Source organism: Rhinatrema bivittatum, chromosome 2, assembly GCF_901001135.1.
Source record: "Rhinatrema bivittatum chromosome 2, aRhiBiv1.1, whole genome shotgun sequence".
NCBI lineage: Eukaryota > Metazoa > Chordata > Amphibia > Gymnophiona > Rhinatrematidae > Rhinatrema > Rhinatrema bivittatum.
In genome coordinates this window covers 312382301-312407020 of record NC_042616.1, presented here as the reverse complement: position 1 = coordinate 312407020, position 24720 = coordinate 312382301, and the positions used below count along the sequence as shown (strand labels likewise).

Below are 24720 nucleotides of genomic sequence, written 5' to 3'. Positions count from 1 at the left end.
GTTTGATTCTTGGGTCAGGTCTTCTGCTTCCTGGGTCAGCTGGGGTTGGGGATGCAGCGGAGGTAAGTTTCACAATACCTGGTTGGGGGGGGAGCCATTATGCAAGGACACCGCCTACTAAGCTAACTTTTAGGCCTATAACTGCAGGATACCTCAGGGAACACTCATAAGTGGCTCCTTACAGAGGACAGGTCCTTGGTGAATAAAAGCTCATGCCACCATAGCCCATTCAAAGGCTGCTTCTAGAAGCTCAAAGGAGCTGGATAAAATTGTTGGGCCATAAAAAAAAAAAAAAATGTATCATTGAAATATTTACAAGATCAGCTGGTTAAATAGACAAAAAGGCAATCAAAATAAGATGAGCCTTGTATTAATGTTTATTTCTAAATTACAAGTAACAGAATTATCAGTCCCTTATTTGTACAAAAATACCTGAAAGAGTACAATTAGGTTCACAAGCCAAAAAGCTATTTACAGTATGAAGCAAAGCATACTGAATAAAGGTTTTGTCTCATTAAGTTAATACCTTTTGCATTCCCTGAAAACTTTATTCTATTCTATACAGTCATTAAATCTTGCATTGTGACAATATAAATTTATGTCAAGAGAGTCTTGCCACTGGAAAGGTGCATTGATTGGTCAAACTGTCAGGTATTTAGTGCAGAAAAGATGAGACAAAACATCTAAAAAAAAAACAAAACCTCGAGGCACATATGTTTTTTTTTTCAAGGATTAACAAGATTCTGTATTCTTACAACTACTGTAACATAATTTAACTCTACTTATGAAACTTGATCACCAAAGTGTTTGGTATTTCCTTCGACATACTTAAGTTGCTACATGAAGTACTTATTTAAAAAATAAAACCGTAGACAAAAAAAGAAAAAAAAAAATTCAACAGGCTCCAAAACAACCCTGAGCATCCCCTTTACATTCATGTGATTTCAATATAAAAATAAAATTCGAATGTCCTTCAGTCCTCTGTGTTCTGAGCTGGCAGCCAGCTAAATAGGCATGGAGATCTTTTTCCACAAAAGGCCTCTCTCCGCCCACCTCCCACCCATGCTTGTTCTCCCATAAAAAAAAAAAGAAAAGAGGGAAACCTCTGGTCAAGTAATTTAATTGCCACATTAACGGCAGTTACATGCTCATTCTCTAGCTGGGAAAATATAAAAATCATCTACTGTACATAGAAAAAATGATTCACCAAAATCCTTATTTTAAATAAGCGGCAAGTTTATAAATATGAAACACTGAGAAATGCCAAATGTGTTTCTTAGGACAACCCACAAAGCGATAGGACCCTATTTTATTCTCTGCTCCCCAAGCCTGTAGGGCCACTCTGATTTCCGCAAAGCGATGTCCTCCCGTTTCTTTCCACCAGCTTTGCTATCTCTTTGCCCACATTTGCTTTGTGTCCAAGGATCACACTAGAAAACAAAACAAAACAAAAACCCCACACATCCAGAATGGGAAACCTGAAAAAGTTGATTCCACACACCAGCAACAAAGGATGGGCGGTTTATCAAAAGCATCCACTACGCAAGATAGGATTAAAAACGAGTTGCATTGTTCAGAATTCATTTATATACAGTTTCAAGTAGGGCAGTAGCTGTAACTTTCTTGACAGGAAGACAGCCAAAAACGATCAAGTTTTGGGTCAAGAGATGAGTCTTTAAAAAAAAAATAAAAATTAAATGACATTCTAGGTAGGAAGTTGGTCGCTTTCCCATTTCCTCCATGTATTCTAATTACAGTTCATTCTCTCTCTCTTTCCAGGTGGAATAGGCTACACATAGGAGCTGTCTATGCGCCCGGAAACCACATCTACAAAAAAAAAAAGGGGCAGAATGGAGCAAACATACTGTCCCACATGGTTGTTACACCTGAAATAAAGGTGAATCTCTAGCCACTCCCACAGCAAAATTCTGTAAGCCAAATTTTAAAACCTTTCAAGAGTAATTTAGTTTCAGTCTTGCTGACAAACTCTGCTGCTTTTACTTTTTCCAGGGCAGCTCCAGGTTCTGCAATAGCAGGCTTTATGTCATGAACACACAGGGCTCTGTTGGTAGAGACCTTCATTTTCAGTTTTTAATTTTATTTGTCTTGGGAATACATCAGTATTTATTAGAACAAGATTAAAAATGGGAGAAGTCAGAAAAAAAATACATTTCTGGCTAAATGTTTTGCTCTTGTAATAAACATGGATAAATTCCTGGGGAAAATACAAGAGAAACTGAAACCCCAAAGGTCCCTTATCTATTGCCCAGTGCCCCTAATTAAGGCAGCAGCAGCAAACAGGCTTCTGCTTTCTGCTCCAGCACTTCCCCTCCCCAAGCAGTACCCATGAACAGGAGGAAAGTGGGCACAAAGCACAGCAAAGAGCCACTCTGCTCCCTAATCCCCTCCTGCCATGAGTTTTGATCGGACACTTCAGAGTTAAGAAGAGACACTCTGCTCTCTAATTCAGCCCCCTCTTCTCCTCTTGTTCCTACCTCCTCCTCTTAACTACAGGAACGGAAAAGGAAGTGAAACTCAGGCAGATAGAGTACAAAAAAATACTGCAGTTTTTGTTTGCATATTTCCATTTCTGAATTGTGGGCACTTATTCTGTATTTTGTGAGAGTCTGTGTTCTGAGTGTTATCAAGTTGAGGTATTCTACTAGCAAATAGGTTCAGTGAAGGGATCTGTCAGCAGTCCAGTTTATTCTGATTACCAGTAGAAAGTGTATTGGTTTAGGTATATTTTAGTCTGGTGGAATATCTGCAGTTTTCCCTTTCATAGAGGGCTTTGGCTGTGTGATTTCTGGGAATTAGTGCTGTTTTGATATGGCAGGTTTGTTATCTGGTTCTGAGTGACATTTTTGCAGGGTTTTGTGATACTTCATAGGGACAGCAACTTTCAAAGGGTTGCACGGACGCACACAGACATGTGCATTGCTGCACTCCCAGGGATGCGGCTATTTTGTAACATATGCACATTATATTATAAAATAGCTTGGGCGCATGTATATGTGTGCACAGCTGCGCACATCCGGGTATGAGCCATGCAAGTGAGGGAAATTTTATAGCCAGCTTGTGTCCACGTCATGACCAATGTCAACAGTTTGTCCATCAGTTCACCCAGTCAACAATTAGGACCTCAAAACCTCTCTGATTTAATAGCCTGCATTCCCCCCCGTTATACCAGACCCTATAAACCCCTCAGGGACGGTTGTTTATTTTCTTTTAAATCTTAAACCTCCTCCATAGCAGAAGTAAAGTTAAACTGCTCTGGACCTGATGTGTGCCCATCTCCTGGCCCTGCCCCAGAACACTCAGGCCTAAATCACACCCCTTTCAGAATCTAATTGAGATAGTCGTGTATCCGGAGATGCACTCATTAAGTAGGTGGCTTTTAAAATCTGGCACACGCCATGTCTTGCACATGTGCGCATCTCCTGATTTTTGTGAGCGCCTGGCTTTTAAAATTCACCTCAAAGTATCTGTAAATAGGAACGTGTATTACTGAGATGAAAACACAACTTGAATTAATTTCTATGATGGATAGTAAGGAGTAACATCATAGTTCAGCCCAACCAGTCATTTCAGAGATTACTTTCAGCCAGCGTAGTCTGGATTTTTTAATTTATAAATTTAGGTACTTGATATTTTTTTTTTTTTTTGCATTCTACCCCCACAAATCACAGACATTCACAAAACATCATTCCTGAAACATTTGTACAATGTACAAATATAAAGTTTAGTATTTAGAAGTATAACATCAATATTCAAAAAGCCAGTGAGCAGGAAAGTTAGTTGGTTAACATGTACCTGGCTAACTTGTTCCAGATATTCAGCCTGTAGCCACATATTATAAATATACCCAGATAAAGTTATCTGGATAACTTTGCTGCTCACTGGCTTATTGAATATTGAAAAAAAAAAAAACAAAAAAACAACACAAAACCAACCAAAAAAACCCAACAAAACAAAAAAAGCAACCACCCTAACATCCCAGCAGAAGCAGTTTCCCTTCCCTCCCTCTTCCACCAAAATGTAAAATAATTCTAGCCCAAGCTGGCAGCCTACTACCAGCAAAACAAGAAATAAAAATGTATCCATGATCAAACCTCCCCACAACCATCCGTTATGTAAAATAATTGTACTGCAGCAGAGTGATGCTTATGCCCTTTCATCCTCTGCCTTTATAAATTGTGCCCAAATCACTTCCCACCACATATACACAGCCTCCAACCTTCAAAACTGTCCCCCAATTCAGTGTGAGGAGAGGGTCTTACCTCCTCCAGCTCAGCGTATTACTAAGTGCTCTGACATTCAAGTTCCATTCACTGCATGCAGATAATAATTGGTCCCTTCACTGACAACTAAGGGACCAATCCCTGGTGGGGGTGCGATTTTGGCACCCAGTTTTTAGTTTTTATTTCGAAAGGTAGGACAGGGTGGGGGAGGGGGCATGAAGAGTTGCCACATGGCTATGCTACAGTTTCTCTTACATATTTGGTTATTGGGAGGCAGCTGTGGTTACATTTTTAAGCATTTTGTAAACGGATGGCATAAAACTAAGGAGCCAAGGCTACATTTTTTAAAGCATTTTGATGGGGTGGAAGGGAGTTAGGCTAGAATTATTTTAACATGTTGACGGCACGGATGATGGCGTGAGATCGGCCACTAGAATTTGTTGTTTGTTAACTTTACGACAGGAATTTTTCTGATCAGGTTTAACTGGATAACACTGATATTCAGTGCTAACCGGATAAAATCAAGCCATGCTCCTGGAAAGCTGCAGCACCATCTCTTTTTCAGCTGGATAAATGTTAACCAGGTAAAAAGTTACCCAGTTAAAATTTAACCACTTCACAGGGAAGGGCAATTCAAATCTTGGGGATTTGTCCGGCTCACTTAAAAAAAAAAAAAAAAAAAATTAGCCCCAGACATACCCTTTTGAATAATTCACCCTCTTGTCCATTTTTTTTTTAATAGGATTGTTCTGGGAGGGGTGGTCTTGGGAGTCATGATTGTTTAATCATCAAAATCTCAGGAGGCCTGAAAAGTTAATTAGGGAGTGAGGGGAGCGCAAAGCTGAAGTTTCACCTAGGGTGCAAGGCTCTTAACATTTGTGTCCGTGTCAGTCTGCACAGGCTGGAAGGGGCCAACCCCTTCTCACACACGACACTTCATGCAAGCCAGAGGATATTAGGCCTCGTCTCATCAGTGCACGCAGACCAAAAGGAGATAGCCGGCACATAGGAGGAAAGCTGCAACAGCAGGCTGGAAGCATCAGATTGATCCGGGGGGGGGGGGGGGGGGGGGGGAGAGGAAGAATGGTGGTCAAGAGGAAAAAAAAAAACAAGGGAAGGGACAACATCTCAAAAATAATTTGCCCAGGGCCCATTAAGTGGTTAAAGCAGCCCTGAATCCTGCAAGCAATTATCACAGTTTATCTTGGTTTATTTGCAAGTAATCCTTCCCAGGAATATTTTAAATACACAACCCTATTGCACTCTTTTTTACCGCTCAGACGTTTGCTATGCCATGTGGACATTGTGGGAGAGTTTTCCCCTCCCGAACGCCACTACTGAAAAGTAAAAGAACAGGCTGGCAGGGTTTCTAGTTGGCTGAATGTCTGGCGTCCAAGCAATATAAAGACTGGAGAGTAAGTGATATAAAGAAGAGGGTCAGGGATAATATGCTAGTGGTTTATATGACAAAGAAAAAAAAAATAACTGCCAGCATACTTACAGGGTGATTAAAATACAGAAGAGCAACATCCTTTTGCTTTTTTAAAGGATAAGAAATGTGTCTACACAATGGCAGCAACATGTAACTGGTAAAAAATGAAATTACAGGTAAACAGTATTGAAAAACAAGGACAATGAAGCAATGTAATCCAAGTTTGTTTGATTTTTTTCTAACAGTGGAATAGATGCATGCAGAGTGAAACCCAGGACCTGGAAACAAGCTTCATTTGAAGAGTATGAAGAACTCTTGCATCATAGAAACAGATCAATAAAATAAAATAAAATTAAAAAAAAAGTCGACACTGAGCAAACTCCCTTTAGCTGTTTTTTTTTTCCAACCATATTTCTGCTAGTCCTAAGAGTTAGTCACTTTGGCTTAGCCATCTCATCCCTAAAGAAATTGTAGGACGCACAGTCCCAGATGTAATCTGGGGCATCCTCGGTAATAATATTGTATCTTCCAGTCCAGTAACTGCATCACAGTCAAGCAAGCCCAAGGAGCACAGTGCAGTCTTGTATAGAAGACAACCAACCTATCAAGCCAAGGTGAATGCACATTACAAAACAGGGATTTTTTTTTTTGTTTGTTTGTTTTATGAATCTGCATTCAGCCAAATGTGGAAAACGTTTAAAAGGAATTTTTAGTTTAATATATGTGCTGCAGAAAAATGAAAGGGTTGCCCCGAGTGTGTGTTGGAGTTCCTTAAAACAGTGTTTCCCAATCCCGTCCTGCAAACCCCAGTGAACATGCATGAGAGTGCACTGCACGGAGTGCCTCCACTGTATGCAAATTTCCGGAACACCTGACTGGGCTGGGTGTGCCTGTGGGACAGGGTTTGGAAAGCATTGCTTTAAAGATCACAAATAACTGGATGAATAAGGCAAGGGAACCCTGCCTCCCTCCTTCCCCTGCCTTTCCACCCCATCCTACTCGTTATGTACATTTGAAAGAAAATGAGCCTTTTCTAAAAAGCAAAATCAAGTTTCTTAATATTTTTTTTTTTAAATGCAGATAGGAAAAAAAAAAAAAGACTAGAAGGTGGTCTGTAAACTAAAATACAGTGTTTCTATATCATAGAAAGTGTTGATACGTGTTACCTACTGTACATGTAGCTTAAGCTATTCTTGCCATGACACATGCGGATTAAATGGTGTAAAACATCTTCCTTCCGTAACCCTTTCGGTGGCTGGGACAGTGGGAGAATCCAGCGACTCAAGTCAGGTCAGGATAAACCCATCTGAACACTTGTTTGCCAGTTTCAACCCGTTCCCAAGAAAAGCACTGCAGTCTTCATTGTCCTTACTATAATTAACCTCTTATGAAAAGAAAGCTTTGTGAAACAGTCTGAAGAAACCATAGGTAACAAAGTTATTTAAAAAAAAACCCAAAACAAAACACTGATTTGTGTCATAGTAAAGTATCAGCTTTAAAGTATTTTGCGTGCTCACACACAAGTCTGTTCCAAATAATAATAATAAAAAAAAATTCTAGCTCCTCAGCCCAAGTCAATTTTGTAACAGTGTATTTTGTGGAAAAAAAAAATCACCAGGCTGAAAGACAAATATCCTGACCTCAAAGGAAATCAAAACATTTTGTGCATAGAAGTCTGATTAATAGACTGCTTAAATGGGTGCCACGCATCACGACCCACACATTTGGAGGTACGGCCAGAGAGTACTTTCTGTCTCTGTATTGTGTCTCCAAAAGATACTTGTAGAGAAACCTCTTATCAGGCAATTCCAGTCCCTATAGTCCTCAGGCCACGGTAAACTACAGATCTTAAGGGCTCGGATTAACGCAAGCTCTGCGTGAATTAAGAACACCACATCAGCATCCCAATAAAGGCTGTATTAAATATGCAAACATAGGAGTGCAAAAAAAAAAAAGTGATCTCAATACAAAAAAAAACAAAAAACAGTAAACACACCAGTCTTTTTTGTCAAGATTATTCCAGGGCAAGAGTGTTTTTCCCCCCCTCCCAAAGACTTCTTCCACACAATCTGAAGCTGTTAAGTGGACCAACAAGCAGATCACTTTCAGCTGCATTTCAAAATTTACACATGATTTCAAATCCGCCCTTCTTTTGAGATGTTGGGCCATCCAGAAGCAATTGTTTGCAGGTGCTGCACAACACAAGCAGAGGCGGTTCTACTGCTCATTTTCCCTTTCCAAGTCCAAGGTGCATAATACTTTCATCAGCTCTCAAGTTCCAAGGCCAATGCTCCAGCAAGTCTTCACTCAACAAGTCCAGTCTTCGGTCAAGGTGAAGTTCTAGGTCGTAACGTCATAAGGACACTCTGATACAGTGGTGCTTGAGTTTGCAGGGCAAGACTCCTCTGTTCAGCTGATGGAACTCAACCAGCTGAATTAAATCTGAGAATCTGGTACTCCCATCATCAAGGCTGAAGAACAGTTGGCCGTTTTCATCGTGCTGTGGAGACAAAGAGCGCTGTCCAAGTTAGATACATTCACTTTACGTGAGGTTGCCAAATATCAGTCAATTTACTGAAGGTTTAAAAAAAACATAAAACAAACATATGACATGTCAGTCAAAATAATTTCATATCAGTAACAAACAAAATAAAAACACACATTAGCGATGAGACTCATCTCTCTGGTGTAATGAGCTCAGGCTCTGTGAGGTTGTACTACTCAGGAGTCAGAGGCTATGGCTAGGTGCAAACTAGGATAAATGTCAGCGCCCCAAGTTTAACCATGCACAAAATGGCAAATCATGGGTCTGTAGAGATCTGGCAGACAGAGTAAAAAAAAAAAAAAAGTGTGTGTGTCTGCAACCCTACACACAAGAGAACAGGATTAACTTTAGGTAATATTGCATACCAAGCAAAATGTGAGTTTACTGTGTCCCCATTACCACAGGTTAAGCAAACACTGAGGCCAATGTAATAAGCCACATTGAGCCTATCGTGGGTTTTTCAGCGTTAACCTTGCTCAGACATGAAACCTATGTAAAAGAAGGCAATGCAGAGAAGTGCGTTAAAGGGCTGACAGCTTAAAGCAACTTTTTCTTAACCCTGGATTTTTAACTCCTGGGTCAGTGCAGGAGCAGAAATTTGCTCACATTTCTGGTGGCCATGTTATACTATTGCTGTGCTCAGTGTGGTAGTGTCTAGCTACTTCTATCAGACTGGACAAAGTAATAGAATAACCATGGCCAACAGAAATGTGAGTTTTCTCCAGGAGTTTAATTTCCAGGGTAAGCTCTCAGGCAGGCACCTCTACAGCTGAACAGTGCACAGGCACAGTGCATCCCAACTGTTTAATTGTAGACGCTTCCCCACGGTAGAGAGCAAATTCTTGACTCCAAGACCATTTTGGCAAGGAAAGGCAAGTAAAATCAAAGTATAAGCTCTATGGGGAAGGCACCAACAGCTAACAAAGCATTAACTCTCTGGGGGGAGGGGGGGGCAGTAACAGCTGAACAGGATGCCAAAGTCAGATGCACAGCAAAAAAGCACCCGTCCCAGAGAGTTTATACTTTGATTTTTCATGCCATGCCTTGCCAAAATTGCATTGCATATGAGATTGGTGCTGTACATCCCAACTCGTGAGCACATGTTCTCATTTAAGGCCATTTTGACAGTGAATGGCAAACTGTAGGTACCTACCCTCTCTGGCAGGCCGATACAGTAAGGACGCGTAAGAAAGAGTGTGGCAGTGCCAGGCGCACCCTCGTTTGCCGCACGCACAATTTGGTTCACATACCGCTCGATACAGTATTCAAATGAGACGCAAATGTAAGCGGCGTCCAAAGCGCGTCCATGAAGTGGAAGGCGTGTGCAATCCATTTTACTGTAAAGAGCGCTATACAGCGCCTATACAGTATCCTGGGTGTGCTGGTACCTGTCATTTCAAATGTCATTCCACCAGGAAAGTGAATGGTTCTCCTACAGACCCCGCTGCCTTGAGCGCCCGCCTGTACGTCCAATTTGGGCGCTCAAGGCAGCGAAGGTGCATGAACGCACGCCGCGACCTGAGCGCCCGGCTGGACGTCCGAGGTCATGGCATGCGCTCATGCACCTTCGCCGGCGGGGGCTGCTGGAAGCCGCCTCGCATGGGGAGTGCCCGATCCGCCCCGGGCTGCTGAAGCCGCTCTCGCCGCCAGCTGCCCCCGGGAGGCAGGGGAGCCGCGGTGAGCGCCTCGGGAGGAGGGGAGAGAGGACTGGGGCTGCTCCGGAGCTGTCAGCGCGCCCGCACGGGAGACCGGCACCCATGGATGCCCTTCTGCTGCTGCTGGAGGCTTGCGTGGCCGCGGCCAGGGCAGGTGAGCCCGTGAAATTTAGTCTCTCTCTTGCCCGTCCGAAGGAGGTGGAAAATTGGAGCTACGTGCACAGGTGCTTTGTTGCGCTCCCTGCCGCCGATCACCGGCTGCTGGGGCTTGCCTGACGATTGCCTTCTGTGAAAGGGTCAAAGCTGGCAATCCCCGATGCCCGAGCGTAATACAGAAATGATTTTTGCCCTGCACCTTGCTTTATTTTTTGTAATAATTGTGACCTCAGACGTCCAGCCGGGCGCTCAGGTCGCGGTGTGCGTTCATTCACCTTCCCGCTTGCCTTGAGCGCCCAACTTGGACGGCGCTCAAGGCAAGCGGGAAGGTGCATGAACGCACACCGCGACCTGAGCGCCCGGCTGGACGTCTGAGGTCACTGCGTAGGGTGTGTAGGGATAGGGCCTGATACAGGAGCTCATGCCCAGTACAAGTCAGCGGACAAGGAGCCCAGACCCACGAGAAGGCCAGAGGAGCCCCCGGAAACGTGTCCGTTCTTCCCCTACGGAACCGAAGTACTCTGAGGTTAAGCGCGGTGGTGCCAGGTTGGGTTACTTTTTCCCCCTTGGGCGAGAAGCATTTTTTTCTGTGGATTGGGTTGGTTTGGGACTGGGCGGCTAAGTTCACCACACTAATGCCAGGATAAGGGTAGGCGGTAAATTTGCAGGTTAAAGACGCGGCAAAATAGCTGGTTAAAAAGGCGATAATCTGGGCATACGTTACTGTATCTGAGGGAATAGCTAATCCGATCATTAACATATCATATACATGCGGCGGGCGGAAAGGGCTACGCGTCGATTTCAGTAAGCGGTAAGGACGCGTAAAACCGGAAACTGAATCGCGGGTTAGACAAACACGTCCAAAATGTGCATACAAAGCGGGTTAAAAACAGGGTAACCGTGGCTGCGCTTTACTGTATCGGCCCGTGGGGTAGGTACCTACACAGTTAGCTGAACAGTACATACTTTAACACTACTTATATGCTACTGTCCAGCTGTTCAGGATAACAAAGAAAACCTTTGACTAGTGCTTGCCTAAGAAAGCTTACTGTGGGAATTTAACTCCTGAGCTGGAGATGGTGTAAACTCACATTTCTGGTGGCCAATGTTGTCTATTGTGCCCAGGAAGGACTTCATTTTCAACGTAAGTTCTGTGGCGCTGGAACCTACAGCTGAACAATGCATAAGCTCTCAGGGAAGGGCATCCACAGCTAGACAGCATGCCAAAGTTGGGAGGAACACCATCAGAGTGCATACTATTCGGCTGTAGGTTTGAGGAGGAGTAAACTCACGTTTCTGGTGGAATATCATGGCCAACAGAAACGTGAGTTAACTTCGCCTCAGGTCAAGGAGTTAACAAAACACAGGAGCAAGGAGATAAATCCTTGAAGATGGAAAGAGTGTGAACAAACGGGCCTTGCATGTAAGACTGGCACTGGGCATCCCTATTTGGGCACAATCTTGCATGCAAGGTCATTTGGGCGAGATTTGTCAAGTGAAATCAAAGGGTAAGCTCTCTGGAATAGGCAACTACAGCCATTAGCGATGCATAGCATGAGACCGTGTACTCTTCTGTTTTAGGTGCCCGCCCTAGAGAGCTTACCCTTTGATTTCACTAGGAATGCCTTTTCCCAAATGGCCTTGCACGTGGGATTGTGCCCAAAGCTAATCTAGCATGCACGATCATTTTGGTGGCACTCCTTCCAAATTCAAACACCTACCTACTGTTTTAAAGCAGTTTTCGACATTAGTGCAGATGTTTTTTGTTTTGTTTTTTTTTTAGAGTTAACTCATTTTAGTGAGTTTTTTCTCATTTTGCGCATTTTTTTTTTAATCCTGCTTGATTTGCATCCCTTTATCTTATTGTATCTTGTGAGGACCCCTATTTTTAATGCACACTTAAGTAAAATCCATGCTAAAATTTAACTCCAGTTTTAGTGCGGGTTTTATTGCATGGGCACTATGATGCTGAATTTAAAGTCCGATAAATATTCAAAAAAAAAACGGAAAAGGAAACTGGCAATACTAGATTGGCCTGGTCTTAATGCACCGGATGCAGCATCCAAAATTCACATGCAGAGTGGCACGGAGGATACAAATTTTCACTGCATTCAGCATAAATCAATTATGTGCGTGTGATGTCATTTGTGACTCCCCCAACATCACAAATCACTTGAAAGCCAGGAAACTTACAAGAAAAAAACCCAAACACATTTAAAAAGTAGACAATGTCAAATTTGTTCAAAGTCTAGGACCACAGACAGACACACTTTGACAGTCTTTTTTCTGATGCAAAGAAAATTCTACAACTGTATTTCAAAGGCAATTTATTTTAGTTCAGGAAAAGAGGAAATGTTAGCATGCATGTAACGCAATAAATTAAGACCATGGGATACGTTTTTTTTTTTTTTTTTTACTGTCCATTGCACATGTAGTAGAAGTTCAATACTACTTATTGCAGAATGGAAAAAAAATACATCTCCAATAACCATGATTTATATTTCCTGTGACATAGTTACCCCTCCCCAGGCAGCAGCTTTCCTACTGAGCCAGTGCTAAAGGGAGAGCACGGAAGATCAAACACCTCAAGGTGGCCCCCACTTCCATTCCTTCTGGGACTAAAGCACATTATTCCCCACAGGATACAGGGAGGCTGGGTTGTACATATGAGTGAGCGTGTGCGTCTATATATAAAGGAGATAGTGATGTCAATTTTCAAAGGAGTCAGGCTCCTACATTGGTCCTTCGGAAAATTCATTAGGGCTGAGGGCCTAAATCTAAGCTCCTAGATTCACTAGGATTCTAGTTTTAGGAGCCTAAAACTTAGGTGGATATGGGGGCAGAGCTATGGCAGCAAAAGGTGATATACAGATACAGCAAAGGCAACAGAGTTACCATAATGTAGTAGAAATACTTTTCTTACAGTTCTAAGAAGGGCAGCAGAAGGTTTGGGATTCTCGCTCTCTCTCCCCCTTCTCATTCCCAGGACTCTTGTTAAATATCCTTTTATCTGCTGCATTGAGCAGAGAGGATCACCTTTGCTGGTGGCTGGAAAGAACCAGTAAGTACTACTTGGAGAAAATTTTTAAAACTTAAAAATACTGGGAGAACTAAATTATTGGGGTATATTATTTAGTGTGTTCGTGTGGTTTGTTTTAAACAGGTAGTCAAAGTCGGGCAACAAACAGAACTTCAGTGCCAGGAAAATCATGGAAAAATCGTGGAAACAGTTATAAAGAATAAAATCACAAAACAATTAGACAGACATGGCTTGATGGGACACAGCCAGCATGGATTTACCCAAGGGAAGTGTTTCCTTACAAATCTCCTACATTTTTCTGAAGGGGTTAATAAACATGTGGATAAAGGTGAACCGGAAGATGTGGTGCATTTGGATTTTCAGAAAGCGTTTGAGAAAGTTCCTCATGAGAGGCTTCTAAGAAAACTAAATAGTCAGGGGATAGGAGGTAATGTCCTTTTGTGGATTGCAAGCTGGTTAAAAGACAGGAAACATCAGGATTAAATGGTCAGTTTTCAGTGGAAAAATGTAAACAGTGGCGTGCCTCAGGGATCTGTACTTGGACTGGTGCTTTTGGGTACTTGCCAGGTTCTTATAGCCTGGATTGGCCACTGTTGGAAACAGGATGCTGGGCTTGATGGGCCCTTGGTCTGACCCAGTATGGCATTTTCTTATGTTCTTAATATATTTATAAATTATCTGGAAAGGGGTATGTCGAGCGAGGTGATCAAATTTGGTGACAAAGTTATGTAGAGTAGTTAAATCACAAGCGGATTGTGATGAATTGCAGGAGGACCTTGCAAGACTGGAAGATTGGGCATCCAAATGGCAGATGAAGTTTAACGTGCACAAGTGCAAAGTGATGCATATAGGGAAAAATAAACCTTGCTGTAGTTACACGATGTTAGGTTCTATCTTAGGAGTTACCAGCTTTGATACCTTGGATGGTTCAGCATGAGAAACCTTAGCTAGAAGGGTTTGAGCAGCCCAGACTGGAGCAGTGATAAGATGAGCATATGGTATTAGATAGGGGGATGACTCTGGGAAATTTCATTGCTTTAGCCCCCTTTCCTAGAGAGGTGTGCTTGCACCTTCTATTAAATGTTGCTGGTTTTGATGCTTGAGCCATGATAGCAAACTGATTTGTGGTTGGTGTTGCCTTTTTAAATAGCAGACTGGTTTGCAGTGGAGAAGGACTGTGTAAATAAACTGTGTGCTCTAGCTAAGGGGAAGGCTTTCCAAAGACTGTTATAAGCTGTCTAGGTCTGATGTTTGTTCTCTGTCAATAAGACACCACAGGGTGTGGGGTGTTGCTCTTTTGTAAAGGACATCTTGCAGATATCTGACTGTTCTTGTTCCTTTTTTTTTTTTTTAATTTTCATTTTGTCCTCGTTTTTCCTTTTTTTTGGGTTTAGCTCACATCTTATGATTGAAGGCTCAAGGCACATAATATTCTGTAGGTATTTCCCTGCCCCTGGGGGAAATGTATACACGAGATAATAGAGTGAACTGACTCGCCCAAGGTGACAAGGAGTGACAGTGAGACGTAAGCCCCGGCTTCCCTGATTATCAGCCCACTGCTGTACCCACTAGGTGGCTAGAATCCTAAATGTATCCTACAGAGCCAGCTTCCTGTACCTTCCTTTGTCATTGGTACCCACATGCACCAACAGTTGGCATCTCTCCAGGACTCTCAAATACTACTTAAAAAAAAAAATCTGATTTTGAGATAGGATCAGATATGGCCGATTGTCTTTCTTTCTGTATTGTCAAGTGTAAACTTCAGCGTGACCTCATACTCTTCTCCACTGTAAGGTGGACCTTTCTAGCTGCTCTAGTCTTTCCGGGTAGTGTTCCAGTATTTGACCGTGGTAGTGTTCCAGTATTTGACCGTGGGCAAGTGACTTTACCTTCCATTGCCTCAGGTACAAACTTACAGGTCGATCCAGTAAAGTGTGCTCCGTCGGAGCGCACTGTCACCCTGCTCTGGACGCGTGTTTTCCCTTACCCCTTATTCAGTAAGGGGAGGAAAACACGCGGCCCACCCGCGGCACCTAATAGCGCCCTCAACATGCAAATGCATGTTGATGGCCCTATTAGGTATTCCCGAGCGATCCAGTAAGTAAAATGTGCAGCCAAGCCGCACATTTTACTCTAAGAAATTAGCGCCGCCCAAAGGTCGGCGCTAATTTCTTCCGGCGCCAGGGAAGTGCACAGAAAAGCAGTAAAAACTGCTTTTCTGTGCACCCTCCGACTTAATATCATAGCGATATTAAGTCGGAGGTCCCCAAAAGTAAAAAAAAAGTAAAAAAAAAAAATAATAAATTTTGAATTAGGCCCGCGGCTGTCGGGCCGAAAACCGGACGCTCAATTTTGCCGGCGTCCGGTTTCCGAGCCCGTGGCTGTCAGCGGGCTCGAGAACTGACGCCGGCAAAATTGAGCGTCGGCTGTCAAACCCGCTGACAGCCGCCGCTCCAGGCCAAAAGGAGGCGCTAGGGACGCGCTAGTGTCCCTAGCGCCTCCTTTTCCTCGTTTGCACCGCGTCGCCTAATTTAAATTCTGGATCGCTCGCACCGGCGAGGGGCCGGTGCGCGCGCCGGGAGAGCGGGCGTTAGTCCGCTCTCCCACGGACTTTACTGGATCGGGCTGTTAGATTGTAAGCCCTCTGGGGATAGGAAAGTGCTTTAAAGTGCGAAAAGCGGAATATAAAAATCTAAATTGAGATCAAAGTGACTGCCCTATCACCTTGTGTTTTAGCCTCATTACTCATTTCCCTCCCCTTATTACTTTGTCCAGTTAAACTATCAAGCATGAGCCACAGAAATGGGGGGCAAGGAATAAAAAGGGGAAGGCAGCACCTCAGTACTATGCATGATGGATCTGTTGGAATACACAGCAGTTCTGTCAGATATTTTTGCTTTGTTTTTTTTAAAAAGGCTTTCTAGATAGAAGCATTAAAGCATCAGAGAAGAAAATCAGAATAACTGGATGACAAATAGGAGTTAGAAGTTACCTGTGAAATTAAGAGCCATGCTGCCACCTGGTCTTAATCTCACTAGTTTAAACTTTTTCTTAGCAAAATTGACTGTAAATATATTTTATTATCAAATCCTTACAAGTCACATGACAAACAAGAATATCCACTGCCTGGTGCTTGTGAAGCCACAACACTATTAAAAAAAAAAACACAAACCTGTATCCCCTATGTCCTGTATAGTATTCTAGAAACACACAGATGACCAGAAACATGTTTTGCCATCCTAAAAAATCTGTTTTCAAAAATTCTTTATATAGCTTCCCTGAAATTCCTCTGAATTTCTAGAAGTCATGCTAGTAAAAGGCACAAAGAACTTCTCGATTGCTGGCCCACATTGGTTATGATGTCACAACCGACATATACAGTAACCAAACCTAACCTGATTCAGATCCACATGGGATGACTTGTGACACCATCCAGACTGTGACCACTCTTAGTCTGAAGAGATGTGAGTAAACCAGTTAAAGAATTTAAACAAGTAGTCTGAAAGGTTATTTTCTTGCTGCGTGGACATTTTAAAAATTGTGTGTGTATAGCAAGAGATAAATCTAAATTATACATACACATATTTAAACATACATAAACAAAATATCCTGAGAGAATATTGCTTCACAAATATTTAAAAAATAGCACCTATATCTAAAATCAATTGAAAACAAGTTTCACAGAGGAACATTGGAAGAAAGCTTAGCTATACTTACTGGAAGAATCTGGAAATGCTTTATTTTCTGATTATGACACAACGTAAGAACGAATGCCTTTGGATTACTCTGCCCCTCTCTGAGAAGAAATAACCTAAAAAAAAAGGCGAAAACATCATTCACACACCGTGAAACAGCATATTTACTGGGACCCTCCTGCCCAGTTCAAGCTGAATTTACTCTAGTGACGACAGAAAACCCATCTTCTCTGGAGCAAATTCTTCACTGACAAACATTACATAAACTTTCAGAAAGCACTGCAGCATCCTTGAACTAGAACTCAGTCATTGCTGTGCTATTTTCATATTTTGGAAATCCTTTTTTTCTTGATGCGGAGCAACACATAGAATTATACACACACACACACACACACACACACATCTGGCAGCATGTAGAAGATTTTACACACTGTGTATGGCAATACCACTCAAGTCTGAGGTCTACATTGAGCTCCACAGGAATACTATGCCATTAAGGATATTTGCACAATCTGCGATTAAAAACAATCTACCTTTGTGGCAATAACCACTGATTGAATATCACCAGCAAAAATTGGCATCTGTCGTCCACATTCGCTACAAATGTCCAAATCAGTGTAAGCAGCTTTCTAACACACAAGACAGTGAAGCTACTTGGCAGGTTAAGACTCCATAGGGTTCTTCATGGGTTTAGTTGTTACTTCAATGCTTTTTAGGAAACAAGGTCTGGGATTATGCTGAAGTAACTTGGAACTGTGTTATGAGCTTTCTAATGCATGACTATGTATATTATATGTAAACTGTTTAAATTAACTGTATGCTCTCTTTGGGGTTCTATTTGTGGTAAAGCATGAAACAAAAATAAAATATGGTTCATGTTCAAAAGCTGATTTTTAACCCAAATTTCTCCAAAACCACATTTTGCAAACTTCCCAGCCCATTAGAGGTAATAATACTAAGGTACTGGAAAGGTGGTTGGAAATCAAAATACTTCCAGTTAGAATTTTTCAATTTTGTATGTTCATTTCCAAGCCACTACAGAACAACAAGTAAAAAAAAATGCAAAGGATTTTTCAAGCTGAATGTGTTATGCTGGTCTTTGTCTAGCTCAATAAGCAGCAAAAACATGGCACACTGATAGAAACAAGGTCACAGGGAAAGGACACCGTAACCACAATTCAGGAAAAGCTGATTTTTAGCAAAACCATGAGCCAGCTAAATAAAAGAACCCTGCAATATAACACAGGATAACCATAACCATGGAGGTGCAAATGCATTCTTATCCACTTCTCTTCAGTAAAGAAAGTATATCGTACACATTTCTATCCAGATTCAACTACCAGCCATGGAAATTGTATGATAGACTTACTCCTAACAAAGTTCTCTTATAGCCATTTATTTTGATTGTATTTTTTTGGTCCACTGCTTAGAACTTTGGATACTGTGCTTTAGAAATAATAAAATAAATAAATCTGAACTTGCATCCTGTAGCCTACTATAAGCAAAGCTGAAATCCATTTGCAATAATGTTTACATTAGTCTGCATACAAAGTAACAGTAACAGATGGGACAGGTAAAACCCAATTGGCCCTTCCATTCTGCCCAGTTATACTGGTCTACACTAAGGTTAAATCCCAGCTGCTAGCTGTAGAAGCTCAACCATTTCTAGGATATTGCTCCTTATCCAAGTCAAGTTTCCTCATCTTCCTCTATGGCTCTCTACCATCTTGGCAGAGCCAATTTCCCATTCTTAATCCAGTACCTAGCATATCCCCTGCACCCATATCTTACTACTAGGGGTGTGCATTCGTTTGCAATGTATTGGCAATCCACAAAGTATAGGGCCATATTTGTTGTATTCGTGGGGAAGCGAAATGTATCGCGATTCCCACGAATACAACGAATCTTCACCAAATTATTCGGCCGTCTGAAGGAGCGAATTTAAACAAAACCCCACCCTCCTGGCCCCCCCCCCCAAGACTTGCCAAAAGTCCCTGGTGGTCCAGCGGGGGTCTGGGAGCCATCTACTGCACTCACGTCGTCGGCTGCCAGTATTCAAAATGGCATCGGCTGTCCATTGCTCCTACCATGTGACAGGGGCTGATCTGGGAGCCATCTACTGCACTCACGCCGTCGGCTGCCAGTATTCAAAATGGCGTCGGCTGTCCATTGCTCCTACCTTGTGACAGGGGCTGACCAATGGCACCGGTAGTCCCTGTGACATAGTAAGGTCAAAGGCTATCGCCGCCATTTTGAATACCGACAGCCAACGGCGTGAGTGCAGTAGATGGCTCCCAGACCCCAGCTGGAACACCAGGGAGTTTTGGCAAGTCTTGGGGGGGTCAGGAGGGTGGGGGGTTGTAGTTAATTAAATTTTAGCCAGGAAACAAATAAGAATGGAACGCATTAATGGATTGGGGCCCCCCTTGCCAAATGCAACGTATCTGCCCCCCCCCCCCATGAATACGAATACCGAATGTGAAGTATGCGGTCCCTCTGCATATCCCTACTTACTAATAAGCTTTTAACTGTCTAAACAGCTATCAAGACTAGAAAGGCTTTTGCTGGAGCACCTGGCCACCTAGATTCCTCCCATAGTCTTGCTGAATGGTATTCAGCCACCAACAACCTGTTTGTTTCAAATCCAGTTATGCTGTGTCCTGTTGTATTGCTAGGCTGTGCTTCATCTTCTCCAGATCACTTCTCCCCTTGCCTCTGCTCCTGAGACAGTAAAGGGCGAGTTGTTGGCAATGTTGCAACCTCTGAAGCCTGTTCCTATCACTGTCCTCCACATATGCACCTATTGTGTTTGCATTCTGTCACTGTATTGATTTCCACATCTCAATAGCATTGTGAAAGGTCAGTCCAATTCAGCAAAAAGGTGGCGGCCAAACTATCATTTTAAATGTAATGCATTTGGCTTGGTTTTCTCAGAGCCATACCTGAGAACTTTTCATTTCCAGTCACCCCTGCTCCTCATTCTGCCCGACCGGGTAGGCACTGGTGATTTTCTCTTCCAAGTATGCTCGGAACCAGTGAGGGCATAATTGCATTCTGGCAATCCAGCCCAGTAAGAAAAGCAGTGTGGTTGTACTATTTTTGGTATGATCAATACCTCCCACAATTATACCAACAGTAAAAAAAACAAAAAAACACTACCACCACATGAACTGGGACATACTGGTACTGCCTGCATGGTACAAGATGTACATACATATGGCACACAAAGTAGGAACCATTGATTTCCTTAGGTCTCCTCCAACTTGTGTCCAGCTTGCTGCAGTTACTTACCCATCCACAAGCCCCTGCTGCTTAACAAGCCTCTGCGATTCTTCTCTTGAGATATTGCCATGAAACCAGGACTGTGTCTTATGGATAACTGATGGGAGGACAGGAAGCCCAGATAAAAGGAAAAAAAAAACAAAACAAAACTATGAGGCTTCAAATTTATGGGCACAACTCTGAAAATACAATCAGCTCAAAATTTTCCAGCAAGAGGGTGGGAACTCGCAAAAGTGATTTCTATATTACATCCAGTACATGCATATCTTTGGAAAACATCAAAATTGGGGAAATTCCACCAAGAAGTTTCAGTTTTACTGTATTTTTTCCCCTCCCCTCCATACTATATCTCAAAATGTTCCATTTGTGTTCTTTTATTAAAATGCCATCCCTGCGCTTGGTGCTATGCCAAAAAACATTTAAGAAAACGTTAAAATCCTATTTGTTTTATTCTGTATTTGGATGATGCCTGTTCTTATTTTTGTCTTATTTAATGGACCATTTTATTGTTTAACCTTTATGAAGAGATTTTAGCAATTGAATTTATGTTGGCAATTTTTATTATCTGTTTTTCTTTTTATTTTCTTCTGTCAAGTCTGTATTTTATATTATGAATGTTCTATGATGTGAACTGTCCTGAGCCGTAGCAGAGGGTGGCATATAAATTTTAATAAAGATAAAAATAGAAGATAAAAGGGGAAGAACACATTCTGCCCACTTTTCTGCTCTTGCTCACTTGCTTTTTAAATTTAACTTGGCGAGGAGAGATGCACTTATTTATATTTGCATATCCCACTGCATGCTAAAACCTTTGAAATGATCCTTTTCTCTCCATGCATGCTAGATCACAATGATTTTTTGGGGGCCTACTTGAAACTCTGACAACATAAAAATAGAGGGAACAGGCAAGGGAGCTCACAACTTGGTCAGACGTTCAAGCATTGCCTGCCGTGCACTTTTGAAAATGAAGCTCTGGGTTGGGCTCCATTCCAGTTTGTGCTGTCTCCCAGCAAACTGGGGGTGACTGCCTCTAAGGTGATGGTACAAAGGAGCACTGTGCATATTCATGGAGATGCTGTGTTGTGTGAACATAGTTAAGGGATGAGTTCCTGCAAGGCACTTAAAAGGCCAGCAAACAGGAGGTCCTGCTTTGAGTTTACCTGCTCATCCAGGAATGTGTCTTTATAGGGTAGTGATGTGATGAGGGGAGAAGGGCGGGGGGGGGGGGGCGCAGTATTCAGGATGGCATTTCTTCCATAGGAAGACAAAGATGACCATTTCCCTTCTGATGAATCTTATCCAGGTAGCCGCAGATGGGCAACCGAAGCTAGATGCTCACAATGTGCTCATAAATGTTTCTCCTTCAACCTAATCTACTGTGTTTGTTCATCAAAACTGTGCTCTTAAGAGAGTTTTCATCACTAGAGGGATCAGAGGGTACGTGTACAGAAGACCCTGGCTCCAGGTACAGGCAAAGGTCTCTGAGGCTGGGGAGCCATCTGCTCGGTACAGGGAGTAGAACTGAGCTACCTTGCTGTTGCAAGGGGATGAGAACAGATCCACGACCTGAGTGCCCCAGAGATGAAAGATCTGATCCGCCACTTCCGAGACCACTTGTGGGGCTTGAAAGCTTGACTCAACTGGTCTGCTATCATCTTGTCTGTTCTGGCCAGATACATGGCTTGGAACATCATCCCCTGGGACAAAACCCAGGACCAGATCTGGACCACTTCCTGACATAGGAGGAATGATCTTGTGCCCCCCCCCCCCCCCCCCCTGGTTGTTGATATACATTGTGACGCGAATGTTGGTCTCTGATCAGGACCAACTTGCCAGCCAGCCAATCCCTGAAAACCCAGAGCGTACCTGATCGCCTGGAGCTCCAGGAAGTTGATTTGGCATTGTGCTTTCTGGATAGACCTCAGGTCTTGGGTGTGAAGCCCTTCCACATGGGCTCCCCACCCCAGATTGGACGCATCCGTGGTGAGGACAACCTGAATAGGAGGAGATTGAAATGACACCTCTCGCTTCAGATTGAAGAGGGTCCTCCCCACCAGAACAAAGAGTCCCGGAGAGACGGCATAACCTGGAGGCTCTGGGTGGCCTGACACCACTGGGACCTCAGGGTCCATTAAGGCCTGCACATGTGCAAGCACACAAAGGGAGTAACATGGATGATAGCGGCCACGTGCCCCAACAGCCTCAACATTTGCCTTGCAGAGACCCGCTGGCTCCATGGCACCACCCCCGCAAGGGACATAAAGGTTAGTGCCCTGCTGTGGGTTAGAAAGTCCTTCACCTGAGTCATGACTAGCAGGTATCCGATGAAATCCAGTTCAATGGGCTCAGATGAGACTTTGGGTAGGTGATGAACAACCCCAATGACTCCAGCACCCAGATGGATAAGCACAAAGAATGTGTCGCCCCCACTTGGGTAGTGCTTTTGACCAGGTAATCTTCCAGATAGGGGAAAACATGCACTCCCAACCTGCACAGGTGTGTCCCCACTACATCCAGACACTTGGTAAAGACCCATGGTGAGGAGGCCAGACCAAACAGTAACACTCTGTACTGAAAGTGGCATTTGCCCACCACAAACCGGAGATACTTCCTGTGAGCTCAGAAGATCTTGATGTGGGTATAGGCATCTTAAATCGAGGGAGCATTGCCAGGCCCCTCTCTTTTTTTTGTAAGAGGGGAATCAGGGTGCCCAGAGATACCATCTTGAACCTTTTTTTTTTTTAGAAATCTGTTCAAGGCCCTAAGATCCAGGATGAGACGAAGACCCCTAATTTTGTTTTGAATCAGAAAACACCGGGAGTAGAAACCTCATCCCCATTGTCCTGGTGGGACAGGCTTGATGACCCTGGCCATTACTAGGGTGAAGAGCTCTGCCAAGAGGATCTCTTGACATGCTGTTGGCCCCCAAAAGTGGTCTAGAGGAGAATCTGGCGGAACACCCAACAGATTCAACCTGTATCCCCGCTGCATGATGGACAGAACCCACTGGTCCGAGGTGATCCCGGTCTATCGATCCGCAAAGAATCATAGCCGACCTCTGACCGGGGGGGGGGGGGGGGTGTCCCACTGCATGGGGACGGGCGGCTGACTTTTGCTTCCTCCCCTCCAGTCAAAACCCTGTTGCAAGGCTTGGCTATTGTGCTGGTTGTGGCTTCGGGGCTTGCTGCTGCCTGGAACAGCCCCGAGAGGTCACCCTCTGCGGCTGGGAGCAAGATGTAGGAAATTCTTCAGGTGATGGTAGAAGGAACACCTCTGTCCTTACTGCGCTGATCTCCTGGCTGAAGACGGCGGATCAGCAATACTGGTGGAAAGATGCTAGAGGTCTCATGGTGGTCTTGAAAATGAGCCACTACATCCATCATCTTATCGCCAAAGAAAGTTTTGCCAGTACACGGCAAGTCAGTGAGCCTCTCCTGCACCTCCGGCTGGAGGCCTGATGCCAAGCCATCCTGTGGGCATCAATTCCAGCAGCCGCAATTCTTGCCGCCATCTCAAACGCATTGTAGGTGGAGTGCACCTCATACTTCCCGCACTCAAGACCCTGATGCACATTTCCCAACAAAGCCTCCTGCTGCTGCTGGGGTAGTCAGCCACCTCCTGAACCTGATTCAGAGGTTACGTGAGTACTGAGTCATATAGAGTTGACAGGAGGCGATTCGGGCTATCAGCATGATGCCATGAATTACCTTCCTATCCAGTGCCCTATATTCCCTCCCCAGGTGAGCTGAAGCATGGGTCCGGGAGCGCTTTGCCTTTTTAAGCACGGACTCCGCCACTGACTGATGGGGGAGCTGATGTTTCTCAAAACCAGTGGCATGCTGGACTAGGTACACACCATCTGCCTTCCTATTTATAGGCAGCACCATGAGCGGGTGTTCCCAAATTCTCAGGAGTAGCTCCTTGAAGATTTCATGGACTGGGACAGCCACAACCTCCTTCGAAGCATCCACAAACTGGAGTACCTCCAGCATCTTGTGCCTAGCGTCCTCTTCCGTCATTAGCTGGAACGGAATGGCTTCCGCCATAGCCCACACAAACCCTGCAAAGGTTAAGTCTTTGGGTGGGAACCTCAGTCACTCTTCTGGGGTGGATGGGTCTGAGGGAAGGACTGAATCCTTTGAGGAGGAATCAGAGGTGTCATAAGGGGCATTGTCCTCACTAAAATCAGCCAGCGCTGAGGCCTAGGCAATGCCGGCAGCGATGGTCCCAATGACCCCGATCGTAGACCCAGTAGGGCCAGCCATGAAGCAGGAGGGCACAGTGGTGCCCCCAGTCTCGAAGGGCCTTCCTCATCCAAGGAGCCATGAATGAGGATGACATTGGGCTGAGGAAGCAACGGTGCCCCATGGGGCATCGACAGCCCCCAAGTCTCCAGAGGCAGCTGAGTAGGAAGGACACAGAGAACATCGAAGCGCTTCAAAAGCAGCTCCATCAGGGATGCCATGGCCACTGGCACTGGAGGAGGAACCTGCTAGATGCCCCGCAGGGCTCAGTCTACCGCCAACTGTACCCTATACTTCACCTCCTCCTCAAAGGTCGCTGATGCCAAGACCGACTGAGTGGGAGGAGGGGTGGCACGATCTCTGAGCCTCGAGGGAGGTTGGTAACCAGCACTGGAATCGGTAGGGACCGCCTTGGAGTCCCAGCATCGAT

At 44.0% G+C, this 24720-nt stretch overlaps 1 protein-coding gene across 7 annotated transcripts in view; it reads right to left on the bottom strand.

Annotated features, from left to right (window-relative positions):
• Positions 1–328: 328 nt before the first annotated feature.
• GRB10 (growth factor receptor bound protein 10) overlaps positions 329–24720 on the bottom strand; it is a 510659-nt gene continuing 486267 nt past the window's right edge. For all 7 annotated transcript variants that reach the window (XM_029589722.1, XM_029589720.1, XM_029589719.1 and 4 more), the window contains 3 exons: positions 20056–20143; positions 16787–16880; positions 329–8173 (listed from right to left, as the gene is read on the bottom strand). In XM_029589722.1, the coding sequence (XP_029445582.1) occupies positions 8027–8173; positions 16787–16880; positions 20056–20143 (329 nt within the window). In that variant the 3' untranslated portion in view covers positions 329–8026. The remainder of the gene's footprint in view (positions 8174–16786; positions 16881–20055; positions 20144–24720) is intronic.